This window comes from Aquila chrysaetos, chromosome Z (assembly GCF_900496995.4).
Source record: "Aquila chrysaetos chrysaetos chromosome Z, bAquChr1.4, whole genome shotgun sequence".
Lineage (NCBI taxonomy): Eukaryota > Metazoa > Chordata > Aves > Accipitriformes > Accipitridae > Aquila > Aquila chrysaetos.
The window spans coordinates 23,271,540-23,293,891 of record NC_044030.1 but is presented as its reverse complement, the minus strand read 5'-3'; the positions used below and the strand labels follow the sequence as shown (position 1 = coordinate 23,293,891).

The 22,352-nt window shown below is 40.5% G+C and overlaps 1 protein-coding gene across 4 annotated transcripts in view; it reads right to left on the bottom strand.

Moving 5' to 3' along the window:
* Positions 1–22,352, bottom strand: part of MCC (MCC regulator of WNT signaling pathway) — a 224,389-nt gene that overhangs the window by 72,120 nt on the left and 129,917 nt on the right. For 3 of the 4 annotated variants that reach the window (XM_030005850.2, XM_030005851.2, XM_030005852.2), the window contains one exon: positions 844–957. In XM_030005850.2, coding sequence (XP_029861710.1) covers positions 844–957 — 114 coding nt within the window. Of the gene's footprint in view, positions 1–843; positions 958–2,094; positions 2,140–22,352 lie in introns of those variants that run through there. The other variant, XM_030005853.1, reaches the window with a different exon arrangement.

Below are 22,352 nucleotides of genomic sequence, written 5' to 3'. Positions count from 1 at the left end.
CCCAAGACCAGGTCCAGGTGGCCTGAGGACTTCCAAGGCTGGAGATTCCACAGCCTCTCTGGGCAACAAATAAGATGCCATACTTTACAGGGCAAAATGCTTTGACTGTCTCTATAGAAGTATAAATGATTATATATTTTGAATTAGTTTTGAAATGTAAGTACTTATAAAAGGTATTGGCCAGAATGACAGTATCTGAAAACAAAGGTTTTGTTTATAGAAGAGAGAAATATTAAGAACAATAGGTCAGTTTTCCCTGTTTGCATTTGCCTCTCTGCATACATCTTGATCTGAGAAGATTTTTTGGTTTTTTTAGAGCTGTGAAACCATTAGAGTTCAGACCTTATTCTTATTTAATCCCTTGGCTTTCCACTGACCGTGTTTTCCACCACAGGTACATACAAACTGGCTTACTAGAAGCTAGACTGAGATCACAAATAATTTCTCACAAACCACCAAACCATTGCCAATTGGCAATGGCTTTTGATCAGTGTTAACGTGTGCTGTGTTTGAATCTGACCCAGGAGTGAAAGGCTCTGCGATCAGTTACCTAATGGACTGAGAGTATGCTGCAATTTTTATATTCTAAAATATTTCTAAGCAGTTGCTGTTTATACTGGCTTCAAAACGAAACTAATTCTTTCTTGGTATTTTTTAGAAGAATGTCATCAGCACATAAAACTTAAAATCCACAGCATCTATATTTCTTGCAGTCTTAAAATTCTTTTCACTTGTGACATTGTCCAGATATTTTATCCTCTCCCCACGCACCATATTCCTCTCTGAAGAACAAGGAGAACAGAAAACCAAGGACCATCTTCAGAATCTTGAACTACTGCTCACCTGTGCCTTTGCCAATTTCTTTTCCAGTAGGTCACGCTCCCTTTCTGTTTGTTGTAGACGTTTATTAAGCTCCACTATGTCTCCCTTTAATGAAGCCAGGGCTGCCAAATGAAGCTAGAAAACAAAAGGAAAGAAACAAATTAACCAACTCACAAGCCATGTAGCAGTAGCATTTGAAAGAAGATATAGTATTATACAGCACCTATGATATCTGTGGATTTCTGCAGTAGTTAACAGGAACTTTACTGTAAGAAGAGTCTGAAAGAAATCCACAAGCTACTAAACACTTTTACATGGAATTCTCCTCTCTAGACAGCACACACATTCCTTCACCAGAAAACACATTATAAGGATAAATACAATGAAGTATAGTCCAGTTGGAAACACGTAGATTAGTTCTAACGTTAGTTTAATAGGAAGCAGCTCCAGTCTGGTATTACAAAACCTTACATTCAATGTTGACTCAGATCTGTATTATAAAAGAAGGTTTATCATGTTTTGATGCCTTCAGACATATATAGGTTATCGGCTTGTGAAGGGAGTAAATCCATGCATAGGATTTAGTTTTATTTTGCAACTAAAGCTTACTCCACTTTGAGCTACTGCTCTGTACTTGTTGTTCTCCTTGGTCCCATGTCAGTGAGTTTCAGTGATTCTCATCTACTGAAGCCAAACATGAAGAACCTGAACTGTTTCTCTTTCTGCAGTAGATCCTTCTGATGGAAGACATGTTCTACATTTCTGGTAGCATGGGGAAATACATAGCAGACTGGGATAACTAACATAATCTAAATTACGTTAGCTACACAACTTAGAAATCAAGAACAATTCCCAAAAGAATCCTGTACTTGTAATCCATTCACGCTCTCTTCCTGTCCTTAAATATCCCATTCATCATTACACCGAAGGCATCAGCTAGAATTCAACACTTAGTATTGACAACTACAACTGAAAAGGCCAGGAGGAAAACTAGCCACTAATACTGAAGTCTTTCTTTGTAGTAGTAAAGAAACAACTCCCAAGTTATGCTGGGTGAGAAAACAAAAGTGACCTTTCACACTGGACCAAGTAACACAGCAAACAGCACTCTGCGGCCAAGATTCAGACTGAAACACAAACCCTGTTTCTAGTCCTCCGGCCAGTTTCAGTCCTTCATGCTGACATTTTATTCGGCAGGTCACTTTCAAGTTATTTTTCTTGTTCCAATTCCAGTCAATCTGCTAACACATCCTATTTTGGTATCAGTTTTACCTTTACAGTACTGGAAGCCAGCAAAACCATAGGTGTTTCCAGGTACTGACGTGTGAAAGTAGCTGTATGACAGGTATGGCAGCAGAGAGACTAGATCATTTGGCAACAGCTCCTTCACATACAGTATTCCCACTGTTACAGAAAAGGCTTCAAGACAGAAAACATGATTTCATAAAGATTTTTAGATGTGAATTCTGCAGTTTTAAGTGCAGCATAACTAGTTATGCTAGAAGCTCTGGACATCCTCATTTGTGAGTTCAGTTGAAAGCATTTTTATTATGTCAGCTCCACAAACGTCTTACGCACGTGCAGCTATTCATTTCAGTACAAATATACATGCACACATTTTTATGTTGCAGCAGGTTTAAGATTCTCAAGGCAGCCTCATTTTTCAAGTGAAAAAACAGTAATTCAGGCCTGCTACAGGCTTATGCTACACAGCTGCTTTCAAGAATGTACGCTGAAGTCTCTTAATAAACCAGAGACACCCTGAATATCTGTAAGTATTTTTGGCCTTCAGCAGAGGCCTTCCTTCCTACCACAGGAAACTATGCACTGGTTTTACAGTGTGGAGAAACAAGAACCAGCCTAATTATACCAATCTGTTCATAATTGACTTCCAATTTTCAGGAAAGCTGGTGAATTTATCTGTTTCTGTTTTCTGGCCACTGTTTCACCTTATTCCCTTAACAGAGGGGAAGTGTTGCAATGAAGCTCACCAGTTTGTTCATCAGATATTGCATTCTTCACCACAGCTTTCAAATAATACAGGAAAAAATGGCTGCAATTCTCTAAATTGAATAAAACAATGCTACATAGTCAAGTAAGTATCATTCCCTTTCGTACACGATAATCAAATAATCACTAGCTGTGGTTTTAATTAAATACCAGACCAATAATGTCCATACACATGGCGCTGTAATATGAAAGGACACCGTTAATCTAAAATCTCAAAGAAAAACAACTTGTTCTCTGAAGAGTGGAACTAACGAGGCGGATCTTCTATGGATTTGTCTTTGTCCTCTTCCCACACTGCAGTCAGCTCAGCTCTTCATGTCCGCTAGCACACCCCAAACTGGGTAAGAAACAGCACAAATTGTGTCTGTCTAGTTTTATAGCAACACTACTGCCTAGCCTGGCAGCTCTTGCCAAACAAGGGTACCCGATATAGGGTCTCTCTTCTCCAAGTAACCAAAGGATTTCTTTACTAATTACAGGGGAAGTTTGTTGCATCTTCTACTATCCAAAATTATCCTTTCCTTTCATAAAGTGGACCAGTCCAGTTTCCAAGTACTAATAAAGCAATGAAAAAAAAAAAAAAAACCAGTTACTGAAAGGGCAGACTAGACAACAGGAAGTTATCATACCCAGAGGGCGGCTGCTTGGGATGCTCTGGTTTCACGCAGGTACCCAGTGCACACGGCAGTAAGTCATATGCAAGGGGTGCCTCCAGCTACTGCTGCCATACATAATAAGGTTAACACAACTAGTGTAGCTGTGTATTCTTGGCAGAGCCAAGCTCTCCTTCCCAATTCCTTAATAAAGGTGTTAGAAAGTATTGCTGCATCTTCCCCTAAGGTGTGAGCATTCCTACAGACCATGGTTCCCAGTGTGTTTGTATAGCACACAGCAAAGTGGGAACTGGAACATGGATCTTTGGATGCTGCTGTAACACAAAGAAGGAAACATCTGAGCAAAGACCTACAGTCAACAAGAGACTCTGGGAAAAAAAAGCTCACATTTAGAATTCAAATTTAATAATCCAAACTCTTGAAGTTGGAAAGATTCCGTTTAAAAATCTCAACCGGAAGGCAGCAGGTCAGTCACAACTGTAACTCTGCAGCATGGAATCACTACGGGATATGACAACTGAGAAAGAGAGAGGAGAATGGAGGTAGCCATATGGCATACTGCTTTTTTTCTCCCCTCAGCAAACAGTGATTGACAAGGCAGAGCTACTATCACTAACATTCATAACAGACATTTATAGTTCAAGGTGGGCTGCCTCTTAATGATACATGATTGTGAAACCGGTCAAAAGTTTGTAAAAATTAACGCAGACACCACAAAGATTTCTGTACAACATACTGGTCTGAACCTTTAAGCAACAGCTCCCACAGAGAACTACGTCATGCAGAGAAAACAGTTCATTAACAAAGCCTCCATTATTCATAAACATTATACTGATCCAATACAGCTACTGTTGAATTCCACCAGGAAAAAAAACCACTACGTGATGCTGATGCACCCAAACTGTCCAACAGGACAGGCAAGGTCAACACATGATTGAAAAGGGATCAGACAAGCCAACCAACTTGCTGCTCTACCATCACCCAAGGAAATAAGAATTCCTTCAGAAACGAAATCAGATGCATAGTATTAATAAAAAATGCATCACCTATCTTAACTTAGAAGCTACAATTTCTGTGAATATTTCTGCAAGGACAACAGCAGGTTGTTTACTGAAACACATATACACCACATTTTATACCCAATACTATCCTGCCAGATTCTTATACATTAAATATATAATAACAATTACTATATTATTTATTATTATTAATATAAAATAACAAACTGTGCTATCTTTAAAATGCAAACCACTGTACAGCTAAGTTTTGAAAAATACAATAATTGAAGAAAAAAATTAAGCACAAGCTTAGGAAAAGCAACCTCCTGGCCTTTCTTCCAGCCTCCTTTATGACTGCAGTCTCTTCCCCATTACACCTGCTTCTACAAACACCTCATACAACACTGCAGACACGATTTAATGATGTATGTTTTGCACCGTGCTTTAAACACTGCTTTTGGTGCTGGGCTTTGTGAAATATTCTATGCGGGTACAATTAAAAACACTATTTGCTGGCAGTGAGGTTTCTCAGGAATTTTGTGGGGAAAAGAATACAGAAGTGGATGGGATAGTAATATCAACTGAATGCTGAGGAAGTGGGGGACTACCAACAGGTCGGTAGTACATACTGCTGGAAGCGTTCTAAGGCCTTGAACAAAACAAGAGAAAGATACAAAGGGCAATGAAGGAGGGTGCTGAAACAATGACAGGTTAAGGTTAAAGCACTCCAGAGCAGTACAATTACTCTTATAGTCAGCATTTTCCCCTGCCAATGTGAACTGTGATACTCACCAGGAAGTTCGATCCACATTTTTCTTTCCCTCAGCCTGGAACCAGACTAATTAAACCGTATTGCTGCAACCAGTTGTACTCACTGTGTATGTTTGCTATTTTCAACAGAGAAATCACAAAAAGGACCTAAGCACATCCTTCTCTATGATATTAAAGAGCTAATCTTATCTTTTTCCTCATTTCCTTCCTTCCTCAGCTACAGCACTGCTGCACATCAGCTTGGGAACAGATTTTCAGAAACATAACCTCTGACATAACAAGGGAGCCATAAAAGCATCAAGATCATCGTAAGGAGATACCAACCCACATAGCAATACAAAGCAGCCAAACACCAAAAGACCAATTTATTTGTTCTATGTGTGTCCTCTATGACTGACCGGTAAACCCCTACCATGGAAGAAGGTGTCACATCCCAGTTTCTCAGGACGACGACTCAGGTTTGCTGATTCCCAGGTCAGGATTAAGGTGAAACAACACCAGGGATCCTTGAAGTCACAAAATTCAATTTTTATTTGCTCACAACAAGAATTGGCATGGTCACCACCAAAATTGGTATGCTCACCGCAAACCATGAAACCGTGTCAGTAAGCGATGTCACGTGTGCTAACCATGCATCACCAAACATATACTACAGGCCTTGCTTATCTGGGAATCAGTTCAGGGAGGACCATAAGGAGAGCCCTCCCGTTGAGTCAGGAGGTTCAGAGCGGACCCCCTTGCTTTCTCGACTCCGTCTCAGAGAGGAGCCCAGGGGCGGCTGGATCTGCTCCTAGTCCCAGACTTGGTCAACGGTTTATGTGTAAAGGGACGAGGTGTAGGGATTATGGAAAAGGAAAAGGGAGGGGGAGAGAAGAGAAAGATTTCACCGGCCCTGGGTCCAGCGTTGGTCTAGTCAGCCTGCGGCCGTGGGCACGTGGGGCTTCAGTCTGTGTCCTTTTTACCATCTTTTCCCCTCCTTAGGGCGGGCACCCGAACTCATCAGGCCAGTTAGGTGTCCTGATCAGTTTGTGAGCCTTTGGGCTTGGGGGTCGCCTGGGGAGCAACCTCCCCCTCCCTGGAGAAGCGCTCTTTTGCCATGCACGGTGAGCTGCCCTGCTCAGCCTACCCAAAGCGGCGTTCTCGGAACAGGGAGCTGCGCACCCTCCGGCACGGCCTCCCCCTCCTGTTGCTGATGCCCGGTGCTCATCGGCTTCTTCTCACCTGCGGCTCCTTGCTAGGCTGAGTTAGTCCTCAAGCAGAACTTGCCCCACCACGGTGTCTGAGACATTAACGCTTCCCATCTCTCACAGAAGGCTCAGAGAATATGGGTGAGTGCGATGTGCCCATGAAGTTCAGGGAATAATGCAGGGTTTTACTGATCACAGCTGTTGCAAAGAAGCCAACTCTATCTCAACACCAAGGGGACTTGAGGGTGCTCTTCTTTTCAGACAAAGAGCTATCGACAGCTGAGCGTATCAGCTGGTGGTGGAAACGTTCCTCCCCATGTTCATTAGAAGAGCGTGAATGTCTCCCTGCGTCAGCCAGGCCAACAAAGGGCAGGTGTGTATGCAGCTCAGCTCAACATAGTGTATAAAACCCAGAAAACTAGCAAAAGGATTTCAAAGGCAGCAATGGGCTTGAGCTGGCTTCAACCCATGGATGCTTTCCTAGCGAGACTAGGGACACCCAGCACTGTGACAGTGAGCGTATTACAGACACCAGTAATGGGAATCACATTGGCATCATGACTGAACCGGGTATTGCAATGCTACATTCTCCTACGTGTAACTCACATTTGTATTGTGTTTTCAGTGTCTTTTGTATCACTCTGCTAAATCAGAAATCCCATGTAACATCAACTATCTTCAAATAAGTAAATCTGATGTTAAACATGACATCCCGCACGTGTGGAATATCTAAAAGAACCTGGTCAAAGAGTACAGGGCTCCGACATCCTCTCCTCTCTTTTTTTTCCCATTTGCATTTCGCATGGTTTAGTGCAAATAGCCCGCACAGCACAGACATTTTCTGTGTATTGCTACTCTTATTTTAATGACAGGCAGTATACACAAAAACACCTGATCAAATATTCAGAACACTGCCTCACCTCTGAAAACCTCCCCATTTTTTTTGTTATCAAGTGACACAGGACACCACAATGGATTTGAAAACCCAAGCTGCTTCGTAAGATGAAAGATGGGAGGTACAGAGGATAGCATGGAAAATAGTCAGAGTCCCAGCTAAAACTGCAGAAAGGGCAAAACAACAACCAATGCCTATACATGGTATTTTCTGACACCCTTCTCCTTCAAGGGCAAGAGGGAAATATGACTAAAACCTGCAATTGCTGTCAAGGAAGCAAGAAGGTTGGTAATCGAAGTTCATAATGAAAAACACATTTTAAGACACAGAACAATAAAACCTTGCCCGGATTTTGACTTCAGGAATCTCAGGGCTGTGATGGTGCTGTGCATTGCTAATTTTGATTAATGGCAGTAGAGAACAGTGTCAGGGTTTGCCCAGGAAAAGCTTAGACAAGGCTGGCACTCATCTGCCGAGGTGAATGAGAACCTGTCACGCTAATACACAGCAGATATACTTAAGATGGGTAATAAAGGTACAAGAGGAAAAACTTACACAGAACAAAAAATATGTAAGACATTATGGCATCAGTTCACATGACCAGGAAACATCTTAAAATTTTCAAAACAAAGGCAAATCTAGGCAAAGCTTAAAAAAATCTCCTAAGACAGAAGTTAAAGATACAAAACTTGTGTTACAGACATTTGCTGTACATAAAAACGGAAAGGCGTTGGCAATTTTACATTTTATCAAGAGCACAGATCAGTACTACTTGCAAATCATATGCTTACTTAAAGTGATCGTTATATAAATATGTAGCTGCTCTCAACCATTTTTCTTCTCAGTCCTACACAATTTTCATGCCACCTTTTCCTGGACATGCTTCATGAACGGTGCATTTTTATGGTCCAAGTGATGAAATAAATGTAATCAAAGTAAATTTCTATGGATGTACTGACAAGATGGAGTGGAAAGACTTAAAAGAACAACCATATCCCAGAAGCAGTGACAGGACAGCTCAATATTACCTAGACAATTTCAGTTGTATGATCTCTAGAGCATAGCCCTGAAATACCACTGTCATCATCCCTTTAAGTAATTACCTAAGGCAAAGTCAAAATATCTAAAAAAGCGGTACCAGTGAATTGTTGGATGTGCCTACAAACATGCCCGGAAACTGTATGTTTGAAACAACTGTGCTAATAAAAAGCCTACAAATTTTTGGAGTGACGTACAAAATGGACATTTTGTGACTATGCTGCGGAAGCAATTATTGTCATATTAGACATTAGACAGATACTTCATATTCTTGTGCAATACTAAACAAATAACGTGCCAACACAAGCCAGGATGGAGCCATCCAAATTCTAGAAAAACAAAGACCAAGTGTTTGTAAGACATACTTTGTTTTAATTTGAAAAATCTGCAGAAGATGTATTCAATCTGTTTGCATTACTTATAAGCAATTTCAACCAAGAGGTTTTTTTTTTTAACTGGAAATTAATATTTGCAGGCACTTGTGAATATTTCAAACCATTTCTTTAAACAAAACAAAAAATTTCCACCTTAATCACAGTAAAAAGTATTTGATAAAGAAAATATACTACAAGATTGTTCAAAAAATGTCATGGAACAGGTAATCTAATGTTATTCCAGTGAGTAGGATCAGTTTTAGAACATATTTTTGTTTGGTTTGGTTTTTTTTTTTTTTTAAAAGTATGTAATCATGGAAAAGATCTTCCTTTGAAAAATTAACCTGACACAGTTCACACTTGATGAATGGAGCACGGTGCTAATTTGTACTTTGGAGTGTGCCTGAGGGCTAGACTAACAGCTCTACTTCTATTACAACAGTTTTTTACACCTTCATGGAAAAGAAAATTGTAGGTGACATGAGAAGAAAAGCCTAAAAACAAGACCTAAAAGTAACCAAAAGAGATGAACCTCTGAATCTGGAGATTGCGCAGAACAGCTGCACTTCACAAAGTTTACTCTTTCGGGATTCTTAAGAAACTTAACTGTCCCATTGCAGGGCAGCCCACACATCCACACTGATAGCCTCTTACCTGGCTTTTGCACCATGTATGAAGGCTCAGCCTTCCTTTTGCCCTCCAAAGGAGGAACCTGTTGCCACTTACACTCCCAGTGACGGAGAAAAGCAACAGTAATGCAGGGGATGGAAATGCGGTGGTGGGGAGACCGTGGTTAGGACAAAATACTGTCTTCATTTCAACTCAGTCTCAACACTTTGTTTGCAACCACAGCTTTTCTTGAAGTAAAAATAAAAAAAATGATATTAATAAACCATTATGAGCTAGGGAGGGCTTGGTATGCCTGTACTAATCAGAATTTGATCCCACTTCAGTGAACTGACTTAGCATTCCTACCCTCCTTACAATTACTCTCAATATAATTTAAGTAAGGCAAATTGCCTCTTTTTTTATCACTGAATTGATGGAAAGAGGAAACAGACCTGCTTTTTTTCTATCACTGCTTCTGCCCAACACAACTGAAGAAAATGAACCAAGAAGGGAGAAAACCAGTGAGGTTTAGTGCATGTCCTTATCCCTTGTAAATCTCAGGATGCAAAACCACTTTTCCCTTTTCCTTTCCAGTTTGCAACAACTGCTGCAGAGGTGATGGGCATATCATTCTCCCCTCAGGAAAAAAAGGAGTGGAAAACTAATCCCAAGAATGCGCCTCACTCAATTCTCTGCATTTAGCATTAAGGTGACCCACATTCAAGTGCTGGATACAACAAAGACACAGACCACGTGTAAGCTCATCCACATCGACTTGGTTTCCAACAGCCCCACCATTCTTTACACCACCTTAACTTGCTCCTTCAACTTCAGTCTCTTCTGACTGAGAACAATCCAGATCTTTCAAAACAGAGATCGCCATTCAAGAGCCACTCAAAAATTAGATACTACTTATTATGCTAATTTAATAATAATTTTAAAAAGCATCCCATGGTTCTTGTGCTCTTTTTAAAACTTCTCTACCAGAAAATTATTTCTGATTTCCAAAGATAAGACTGTGGACTACCAACAAAGCTGTACTTACAGTGATACAAGGATCTTTGTCTCCAGCATGACCCACATGATCTGCTATCATCATGAATTTAGAGAAACAAAATTTGTATTGCCAGGTCAAATCAGTGATTCACCACGGCCAGCACTCTGTGTCCACCATAAGCCAAAATCGGATGCTTCAGCAACGACAAAAAAAAACCCAAACCAAACCAAAAAAACCCCAAAACACAAACCCATCAGCTAAACCCCCTAAAACGTACTTGTCCAATTGTTTGAAATTCATAGAAAGCACACATCTTCCCAGCTTTTCTTAGTCAGCTCATGCCCTAAAGTGCTTTATTAGAATGTCCGTTACGTAGCTTCCAAAACTACTGCTCTAAAATGATTTTTAAAAGCGGCTGAACAATTTTAGAGCCCCCAGTTGTGGCAGAAAAATTCCCTGGATGAGCACATGCTTGCTTAACAAAATACATTCAGTTCAGTTCTTAATTACTTCATCGTTCCAAGGTTAGCTGCATCTCCAAGACCTTCATATTCCCCTCCCTGCTTCTTTAACCTCAGGCCACCAGCCAGCCCCTCCCCATAGGGCTTCTGATGGCCGCTTGTCCCAGAAATCCCTGCACCCGTAGTTGCACCCACCACTTACATGTTTTCCAGGGTGAGTGGAGAACAGGCGGAGAACAAGTTGAGGTCTCCAGTGACCTCCCAGCTTACAAGAAAGTAGTGTTTTTTAAAATGTTTTTAGAAAGGTAACATACTATGAACAACACTCAAGTTGTGCATGGTCGGCCAAGTATCATCCCACCTTTACACTCCTGGCTGTAAATCTCAGACCTGTCCGTGCTACCGTCCCCGGTCAGTGTCTCACTGTTGCGGGTCAATTCGTAGCACAAGCAACTTTCCCCTAGGTCATACCTGCCGTTTTAGGCAGATCTCCGTTCCTTTTGCCTAGCAGCCTTTACCAGCCAACCAGTTCAAAACTGGGTGTGCAATTTCCCCAAGGGGAATTAACTTCTTCAACCTTAATACAAATCCCTAGGCACGAAAATTACCTATGCTACTGTAATATATCTCCAGGTCCTGCAGGAAGCTTCCACAATTTCCCTCTTGCAACATGCCATAAACCTTTGTAAAAGTTATCTTTGGGTATTTCAGTCATAAGCAACATCCAGTGCATTTTGGCACTTCCAGACTTCTCAAGTCCTGCCTCTTTCATTGCCTCCTCTTTCTTATTACCTCATCAATACACCAGGGAAAAGCTGACTGATTTTATTGAAAGCTTTGCAAATGGATGGCAAACTGCGGGAGACTTTGCATTACCTCCGGTTGAGCTTTCCCACTGCACTGGATGTTATTACCGAAACTGTAATTTTAACAAATTGGATAGAAAACAATCACTGTTGCAAAATGCAGCCCTGATAAGGCTCTGGGGTGAATCAGCTTTAATGTTCAAAAAGAGAGCTACTACAACACTGTTAGAGGAGTTTGTTTGCAACAAGAAAAGCTAAAAAAGCATCTGCTTAGCTGGGCTTTAGTACAACAGTAACTAGTATTTGGTTTTTTATATTTAGATAAACAATTAAGCTCAAATCTTGATGAAAGCGTGTTAAATAAAGAAAAATCTCGAGCACAATTTCTACATTCTACCCCAACAAACTCCCTTCCTTCTAAAAACAGTCCATAGGTCTACCCAAGTAAGTTCTTGCTCTCTGTGGTATAACTCATTTGAAATAAATCTCATATTGAAGAATTCCACTTAAAACCTCCACCTCTTTCTCAAAAAACATGAAAAAAAAAAATTTGCATTACTGAAAACCACTAGTTTTTTACCTGCGAGACCAAAGCAGTGAGTCTGAGGACTGAGAAACTGAAAATGCCCTCCACCACCTTGTCATACTCCAACTGTTACCAGTTATTTGCATGTTCATATCTGGTGCTAACCATCAGAAAATCTTAAGCAAGATTTCTGCACGATGCCTCAAACTCCTTCCTGATGTCAACTACCTTTACAAGGAAGCAGACAGCGCAGAGATACACCGTTTGTGAACTAGACTTTTTGAAAGAAATTCAATTGCATGAATGAATTTTTCTTTTCAAGTCATCATATGGCTTATATTTTAAGCAATGGAACCTCCAGTGCACAAACAACTGAAATGGTCAAAATAAACATTGATAAGTATTTATTATCAATTGCACTAGCACAGGTAAGTCTGCACAGCTGGCACACTTCAATCTGTTTACTGAATAGGGATTTACGTAGACAGGTTTTTTAGTATTTCAGAAACACCTGCATATATTATTCCATTCAGGAGAACTATTTTCTTTTGTTGTGCACTGGACTAATAATCTAACATGGTATCTTTGTCCGTAGCATCAGGCATAGCATTTTGTTCAAGTGGCTTCATACTTTTTCAGCCATTTATTTAGCAGGCTTCTCCAAATACAAAAGCAAGTAGCTGTAAAACCTGCAGAGAATCAAGTGTCTGTAGCATGACAAAACCACACTAGAACATTTGAGTCAACTGGTGATAGCAATTTGTAAAGATAGCATCAAAAGTAATTCAAGAGTACAAGTAGCCAATAATTACAAACATGAAGCTAATCAAACTGTCATCCATGAATGTAACGGTTAGAATTTCAGCCTAGTTCACAACTCGGTCTGCACAACTCATGGGTGGGAAAAGGTGTCTCATAAATCCTAGTACAAGATTAAATCTGTTTCTCATAACCTCTCCTCACACAATGAGCTCATTTTTGCTCTTTTGTATCATAAGTTCAGATGCAGGGACTTGACAGATGAGCTTTAGTTCTTCTTCAAGTGAGGATGCCTCTATTTTCTTTTTCAATTGACGTTAAAAAATTCCCTTGTTCATCAGGAAAAAGTGCCTAACAATTTTCCTAAATGTCAAAAATTTCTGCAAATGGAAAAGCCATTTTCTAGCCAGACTACTATGTACTTTGGTTCAGACTACTCATTTTATATGACCTTTTCCCTGCATTTTCTCTGAAAAAGAATAAAAGTTAAGATTTAAATGTTTTAGAGTGTCTACTGGAAAAATTAATCTTCACTGGTATATACATGCACTCAAAATTTAACTGCACTTAATGAAATTACAGATGCTGATAACTAGCAAAGCTGAAAGCTTCAGTCAAACAAAAAATTAAAAATAGCAATTGCTCTAACATTTTGAGATTAATTTACATAGTATTTCCACCATTACGTGCCTGCCTCTACCAAGCCAAGGCAGGTTCATTCCTTATCTTGGACTCTGAATGCCAAAATCTACCCCATATTTCACCCATGCAATCCTATTAAATAAACAGGAGTTGCATTGATATTTATGAGTCCAGAGCACAGTTCCATGGAAAGCGCACATCCCATGAGACTGTCGTTCTCTCCTTGAGTGTAATTTTCTTTGCTTTAAATCATCAAATAATAACACAAAAAACATTACTAATTCTCTAAGGAAGTCAGCACAGCACAGGAAGTTACTTCTAACGCATTTAATAAAATACATTTTTTATGTTTATATCATACAAATGCACACCCACGTATGCACATATATAAAAGAAAATCAGGGGTCATGACAAGACAAAATTTATAATTTAAAGGCATTGTACATGTCACACAGCCCATTTAACACTTCAAAATGTCTGCATCCTTCTTTTGACCACTTTCACTAACATACACAAAAAAAGACTCACCGTGAACATGGCTCATAAAGAGCTTTCAAGCAGTAACTGGCACAGCTATACATCTACATAAGGTTCAGGAAATAAATCTTGTGCTCTCTGCTGCCCATATAGGAACATTAATCTTAAGAGGAACACAATACAGTCCTTCCTTATCTGTTTAAAGTAGGGCAAAGATTTTACTCATGTTAATTGTCCTGACACAAGAGGATCAACACTGCATTAATCCATTTAACACATGGCTTATTTTTCACCCCTGCATATTACATAGGCCCAAATGCCTGCCGATACCAAAGCCAAAGCTATTCTGCATTAATTCCTCAAAGAGCATGTTCCTCACTCATATAGCACTCTTGTTTGTTACTTTATACAGCATGTGGCATATTACTCACATAATTTGGTAGAATGAAAGTGAAAGTTACTTTTTTCATATTCCATGGCTTTACTGTTTATCTAACATGATACTTCACAATTCAGGTGAAGTTACATTGTTGCATTATTATATTTTTAATTTACATTCTCAAAAATGGTTTCTATGGGCTCTATAATCTTCACATATTAAAAAGTATTATCTTTAATATAATTTTAATAATGAAACAGTAACCACGCCAATCTAACTGAAGAAACATCAGCGAAAAAAAGCCAGGATTGTATTTTTCCCACCTTAAAGCAAGTTTCCTGGTTCAAAAAGCATACTTAAGAAGTGCTGTATCAGGCCAGACCACAGGCTGACAGTCCAGCATCCTTCCTCTGAGAGTAGTGAATCACAGAAGTCGACGAAAAAGCATTAAGAACTGGGTACACATTTGTAATGCTTCCCTGGTATTGCTTTGTATGTTCTGCACATCAAGAATAACGTTCGTCCCTTTTGATCTTCTTCATATCACTCATGAATTTATAATGCTCTCTCAAAACATATACTCCTTTTTATCCCTTATCACCTGAGGCTGACATGCCCTAATCTATTTAACAGAAGGTGCTCTTACAGTTTTGATCCCCCCTTTTGCCCTTCTTTGGAACACTCTGGTTTTACAGTTCTAGTGCTCGACATATTACAGCCCTGTGGGACAGTGCTTGGCCACAGAGCTGACAATGCTAACCATTTTTTGCTGTCAGCAACCTAAATCTATGCATATATTACATCACTGGCCTCTGCTATATTAACATTTGGGTCAATCTAGCCTGTATATAAGCAATCTTTGTGTTCTCAAGTGTATCTCTGGGGTATATTCCATGGTTCTCTGTGCTGAGAAGTTTGAAGTTGGTTTCCCCCCCTGCTCCTCAGCTAACTGTATCAACTGCAGGAAAAAAATGTTTGTCTTCAGGAAAAAGCAGTGGGAAAGGCATTAGCAGTTTCCTTTTTATGAAGTGGGTTGGCTCTGGCTTAAGCTAAAGCATTTCTGGAGCTTTAATGAGTATCCTCAGGCACAGAAGCAAGCATCAGTTCAAAATGCGGACACAGGCATATGCTACAAGGTTTTGTGTGTGAATAGTGGTAGCAACTACTGGTATGTAAGTAGGAACACAAGACATGACTATGCACATGACAGCTGTAGAAAGAGCAAGAAGCCAACTTTCAGGTGACAACATCATGGTATGTATTCGAGATGACAATTACCTGAATTATTCATATCCTACAGAGCTGTGGATAACTTGACTTGTGTTGCTGACATTAGTGAACCAAACTCCTATTTTCATTCATATTTCGACAAATGCCACCAGAAGTATGCAGTTCTGGTGAATCACCACCACATATACCCAGCATCCATCCTGAGCAACATTCCCCCACTTTCTAACAGAGCCAGCTAGCTTGGCTAACCATGCCATTAACACAGTGTGCTGTTTTAATACCCAAGCTACACCTCCACTATACCATGTTGACTTAATTGTAAGCCTTGACATTCACACAGGGAGGTCAAGGGCATGCAAGTGGCTGCATCCCCGCCTCCAGTCTGCACTTCCAGCCTGAACTCTCCCTTCCTTCCCTCCTGTCTGTTACGATTTCTTCTCTCTCAGGGATCCAGGCCTAGGATACTCTTCCATGTCCTTTCTTTTCTGGATTGTTTATTGTCTTCCCTATGTACCATTCTTCTGTTCCCTCTCTTCACCAAAGCTGCCAGGCTCACCACAGCATCGCCTTGTGCAGCCTAGAGCCTGCAGTACAGCAGCTGTTTGCAATCTGCCCTGTGGTCCCTCTGAGGACGGAATTAGCCCCTCATTAACTCTCTCCCTCCTGCTGTTATGCACTGATGCAGCTATTTACCTAATTGCAGTGAGCAATTAACATTGTCTCTGTTTGCAGGCACCATTTTTGCCTATTTCAGCCGCAATGCTGAGTATGCAGCAGAAGCAGCACATTCAGCTGCCACAGATATCTAAGCCCCAGAGAGCATAAAACCTCAAAGCCTCTTTCTAGAAATTCAACTCGATAAACAGGTATTTTAAAAGAGACTTCGTGACAAGGATCAGATTTACAACAGCAAGGGCCAAGTCTAAAATGTGTTATTGCTGGAAAAGAGCAGCAACATTAAAAAGTAACCTGTCATTTTTTTTTTTTTTCCTAACCTGCTCAAAATTGTGCAACGCTTCATGATTTAACTTAGCTGAAATGCACCTCACTGCTAAATCACATGCCAGAATATCTTGGAATATGTATTGAAAAACAAACTTTTAAAACCCTGCTGAGATAAATCTGCTCTTTAAAAAAAAGTGATAGTCATAGAAAACTAACATTAATTAAGCTGTCATTAATTCTTCACAAGGATATTCTTACTCTGCAATAAGAAGGTGCTTGTTCCTCCTCCTCCCAACCCCACCCCTCCATCTTTCTCAGTCCACTTTCAAGTAACATGAAAGCACTCTGTCTGTTCAAAGAACCTACACAAGAAGGTACTGCTGGCTACCTTTCATATACAGCTACGCTCAGGCATCTCATCCAATTCTTAGAAGTGGAATTTGCCATTAGATGGACCCAGACTGAATTTTACACAAAACCATTATTAAAAAAAAGCCAAGCTTGAAACGAGTTGCACAGCTCTTACAGAAGTACAAGCTGCAAAGCTGGAAGGGACTACCCAGGTAGAAGGAGCAACCACTCAGTGCCTGCAAACTGAACCCTGATCAGCCCAATACGCACATCCCTCCTCCCACTCTCCCTGCACTCCTGGGAACAATCACAGGATAGCATTCTGTGCTTGGTATAAGGCTTGCTGTCCTAGGAACAGACTTTCACCATCACTGTTTTACTCTTCCTCTAATCCCACCAGAGGCCCCACTATTTCCATGTTGAAAGAAATCTCACTGCAGAACCTGGGACTCACAGAGCAAACTCTTAGCATCACAGAACTGACTCTGAAACATATGTTTAACTGTTTACTCAAGTGAACCTAAGACTGCATTTGGGACTCTTTCTTCTAGCCATGCAGATGTTGAAATTTCTGAGGGGGCTGAGACTGGAGAACAAACTAAAAGCAAGCCAACAGTTTCCTTCTGAAGGAAGAATCCTTACCTTGTGATCTCAACTTAATGCTCTGGACACAGTTCAATTTCAGTCACTGAGCATATCTCAAAGCACTCTGCAAAGCACTCTTGCAGTCTCAACAACTGGAAGGTAAAAGAGCTACAGATGCCACCGTGAATTTGCTCTTAACTGAGCCACACAACGGCATACCTTCCTGCCAACTTAGTTGCTCTAACATCACTGTAAGGCAATTTAATCAGCAGCAATTCAAACGTCCACTGCAACAAAGAGGAAAAAATAAAATTGGATTTGACCCAGAAAAAGGGCAAAAGTAGTCTTTTTCTCTTGTTCTAAGGTTCCAGAGCCAGACAATGTATTTGAAAGTCTGTGCCACTCTAAATAAAGACCTACTGATAAGACACTGTATGTTACTAGAGCAAAAAGGTGTCAACCTCTGTTAGGACACACTTTTGAAAGAACTATTTCTAAGTCCTGGACTGAGACAGAAAGTTCATAAAAAACATATTCCACCAAACTTCCATAGTGGAGATAAAATAAGCCTCAGTCCTAGTGTTCCCTTCCCACTTCAAAGAAACTGTAATCACGAAAGCGTAATTGCATGTACAGTGTCATTTAGCTGTCAAGGATATGTAAATTTTAGCACAATTTTTCATGTTCCTAACATACCATGTATCTACATCCAGTTAAATTTAAGTGCAGGTATTTCTTGAAGGAGGGGAGGTGAAGGGCTGGAAGGGAAGAAATATTTCCTCAGCTTGTGTCCACCAACTGTATGAGATTCTCAAATTTATCTTCTCAAATACCTCCAGTAGGGTATTTCTGTAAATGTAATTTGTAGTGCTCTTTAATCCTGAGATTTCCCATTTGTCCAGTCTCAACAGCAGAGAACCAGAGAAATTTATAATCTGCTTCTCTGAGCTCTGATCATGCACAGCTCATGTACACTCAAAACCTCCACTGAAGCTCCATTTACATACATATTATGAGACTGGAACAGTCCCCCTGCACCAGCAGAGCATTACGCAGTCTCCTCAAGGTGCTGTGGGTCAAAACTGAATGCATATTAACCTGGTTAAAACTTTCTGCTGAGGTCAGTTCCACTGCCTGGCAAAAGCATGAGATTCAAGAGTAAGCCTACAAGAGTGCAACATGTGGGATACCACAGGAGCCCTTATCTCCCCAGTCCTTCCCCCTTTTCCACATTTGGCTAAGAATAAATGCCAGTTTGGGCTGCTGTTAGAAAACAGAGCAGGAATGCTTAGGCACCGTGACTAGCAGAGCTTTTTGTGAGTCACAGTGGTCCAAGCTCTCCAGCGGTGACAGAAGGTTCATAACACCTATTTCATGGCCCTCCTTGCAGGTAGAAGCAGCCGGCTGTGTAATTCAGTGCTGCCCACCAGCCACACTCAGCAATTGTCAGTTCTGCCTTCTCTTCCTTTTCGTACAAGGATGCAGCAACAGCAGCTCATAGCTTCCTTCTCAGGCTGTGTACGAGTGCCTAGGGAGACACTCAGCTGTAGGGCTTACGTATGCTTCCCCTGTAGTCACCCTCCCTTTTCACAAAGGTTGTGATGGCGGAATGTGTGGACTTGGTCTGTAAATTGTGCTGTGTAAATTAGACCACCCTGCTCTGAACTGATATACTGGAGTTTTCTGAGATTTAAGTTAGCTGCTTTTCTTGAGTAAGGACATTAAGAACTTTTCTAATTAATAGCAAATGTTCCACTACACTACAAAATCAGAAAAGAAGACAAAGATCTGGAAAAGAATTCAAGGACAGTATAAACCAGATGGCTCTAGGCAAGAACATTACATTTAAACATAAACATCTTTCTGCTCGAGTCATGCACATTTTTGCAGTGTTACTGACTTAACAGTTCCAGCGTTATCCTATATCCCAGAACTATATACTGCAGGAGATACAAGTGCAGCACAATCAGCCAAGGGAAAATTAGGTTTTGTTGTACATCCTCAGCTATGTAACTATCAATGGACAGATTTGAACTGCCAACAAAAATTATGGAAACTCTGAGAGTCAACCACTCCGTCTGCTCCACCAACTCCTCAGCCACAGGCAGAATGTACGCAGACGGGTATGGCCCAGCCCTCTGAAATCCCAGCAGGCCTTACACATTGTAGCTTAATTTCCATCTGAGCTGATTTTGCGATTTCTAATCCTTACACATGGGATGGAGCTGTTTCTCCCACCAGTCTGAATCATCCACTTTAAAACTATTACATCCTCCTCCTCCACACTCCCCACAGACCGTGGGAAGAGTGGGGACTCTTCTATGCCCAGTGTGACACAACTACACTATGATCTTTCAAACAATTTTAAAAAATTATTACATGGGCAGAGATTTAAGAAGTTCTCAACAGCCCTTCCCTTAAGTCTTTTCAGCTAGGTAAAACCATAATAGCATTGTGGAATTTAACTGATACAGTTTACATGTTACACTAAAAAAAACCCCGACGACAAATCAAACAACACCCCCCCCATCCTATCCCCCCAAAACAACAACAAAAACCCCCAGATAATTTCATATTCTTGGAGTCCAAGTCATTTAGGCTGACCTTCCAAATAACACCAACAATAGCATTACATCCAGAAACTCCTGTATCACATTTAAAGACAGAGCTGGGAGACTCATTACGGTCAACTCTTCTGAATTAAAGCCTGCAAACACCACATGCTACTGGTTAAGGATCCCTGGGATTTCCTAAGCTGAGTCAGAAAGTAAAATTAATAATACTTAAAAGTCTTTGAGTGAGAAGTACCATATAAACACTTTGCAGAAAAGGGTAATGGTATTTCTCTCCATAGACAAGAATAAATGAGGTTGCTTTTCTTTTGCAAACATTATACAGGGAATGGCAGACCTGGTACTGGAAGCCAGGTGTTTCATTTCCCAGACCAGTGCTCTAATCATTCAACCATCTTGGCCCCCAATGAATTTTATAAATATATTTTGGCAGGCACAACATAGTGTTAACACTGCTTACTATCCTATTCTACTGTGCATGAATTATACACTACAGTACTGACATAAAAATGGTTAGTTCTTAGAAACTAATAAAACTCTAAAGTCAATACTCTCTTTTTAAAAAATGAAAACTGAGGTCACATTGCCAGGTTTTTGGTGGCAAATAATGGATTTTTTAGATTAGGACAACAGGAATTAGCAAGCTTGTTTTGAAATAGTAATTGAGAATAGACACTTCATTCATAAAACCACAACTGCACCAGTGATTTTATCTGTCTGAAGCAAAACCATGGAGGGAATGAAAGAAGAGCTTTTACTGTTGCACTAGAATGAATATGGAAATTAGTTTTTTTTTTCCATTGTAGATGTTAGAATTTGGTTAACACTTTTTTGGAAACTGTGTAGTAGGTATTAAAATCAAGACATTTCAATCTGTCTTTGCTGAGCAGAGAAACAAGAAAAGCGTACGCTGCCCCCCTGTACCAGAAACAAATGAAAAAGACTTCATAGACCATCATCCTATACCTTAAAATATTTTAATGCAGCAGCTATAATACAGAGGAGAAAGTAAACTAAAAAGGAACAAAGATATACAGAAGCTACACTGGGCACTAGTGTCCAGAACAGAGTATGTAAATGGGGCTGTCCATTATTTATAGTTAAGAAAGCAGGACCTCAGATGGGAACTGAAATAATAGATACAGCTTATGTTAGTTCCAACTTTTTCCCATTTCATGGAAGCCCTGCGGTCGTTTCAGAACGCCCCGTTTTCTTTTATAAATTAATCATAGCAATGTGTTCTGTTGTCAGACATCATAGAAATACAGGACCAGCTGACAAACAGAGTCCTTACCCTCATTTTACAAGATGACCAAATTAGTTCTTTACAAAGGACCTATCAGTAGATAAAAATACATCCGTCAGCGTATGTAAGCGGTATGTTTGGAAATTCAACCTGGATTTTAAAAGACTAATGAAACTAGAGCTAATGCAACATATTTACTGTTATTTAAACAGGGAAGCAAAACCTGAGACACGAGCAGTCTGAAAGATCAGCAGTGGTGTAAGGCTGATGAATGAATCACGTTGGATGGTAGGTCTCTAGACCGATCTCCTGCTCACAGCAGAGTCAAGGTTGCTCAGGACTTTTTGTACAGCTGGGTCTTGAAAACCTCCATGGATGGAGACTGCACAGCCTCTCTGAGTGACCAGTTCCCTTGCTTGACTGTCCTCACAGGGAAAATATTTTCCCATATATTCAGTTAACTCTCATTTCAATATATGCATATTATCTATGCACCCTCCCACTGTGCACCTCAGCGAGAGCCTGACTCCCTCTCCATGATAGCCACCCTGCAGGTCCAGGGGGCTTCTGTTAGACCAACCTGAAGCCATCCTTTCTTCAGACTGAACAAGCCCAGATCCCTCAGCCCCTCCTCCCACAGCACGTGCTCCAGCCCCTGACCATCTTCGCAGCCCTCCACTGGACGCACTCATCTTTACGGTACTAGCAGGCCCCACACTGGATGCATAGCCATAATGGGCACAGAAAATAATGGATCTAGAGTACAAGGCACAATGCATTTAAAAACACAATGGCTTTTATTTGTTAGCTAAACAGCTTCACCAGTAACGCCCAGCTGCTAAGAGGTAAAAAAAAAATTGCAAGTAAATAATGAAAAACTCTTCCCAAGCGCCCTTACAGAAATGCAATATGGCTACTGCAGGTAGTGGCTTCACTTCCATTCTGCCACCGCTACTTTATTAAAAAACAAAACAAGAAAACCCAGCCAAGCACCCAAAGCAAAAAGCCCTAGACGATGTAACCACAGAATACATTCAATTTAAGTAGAAACTGCAAG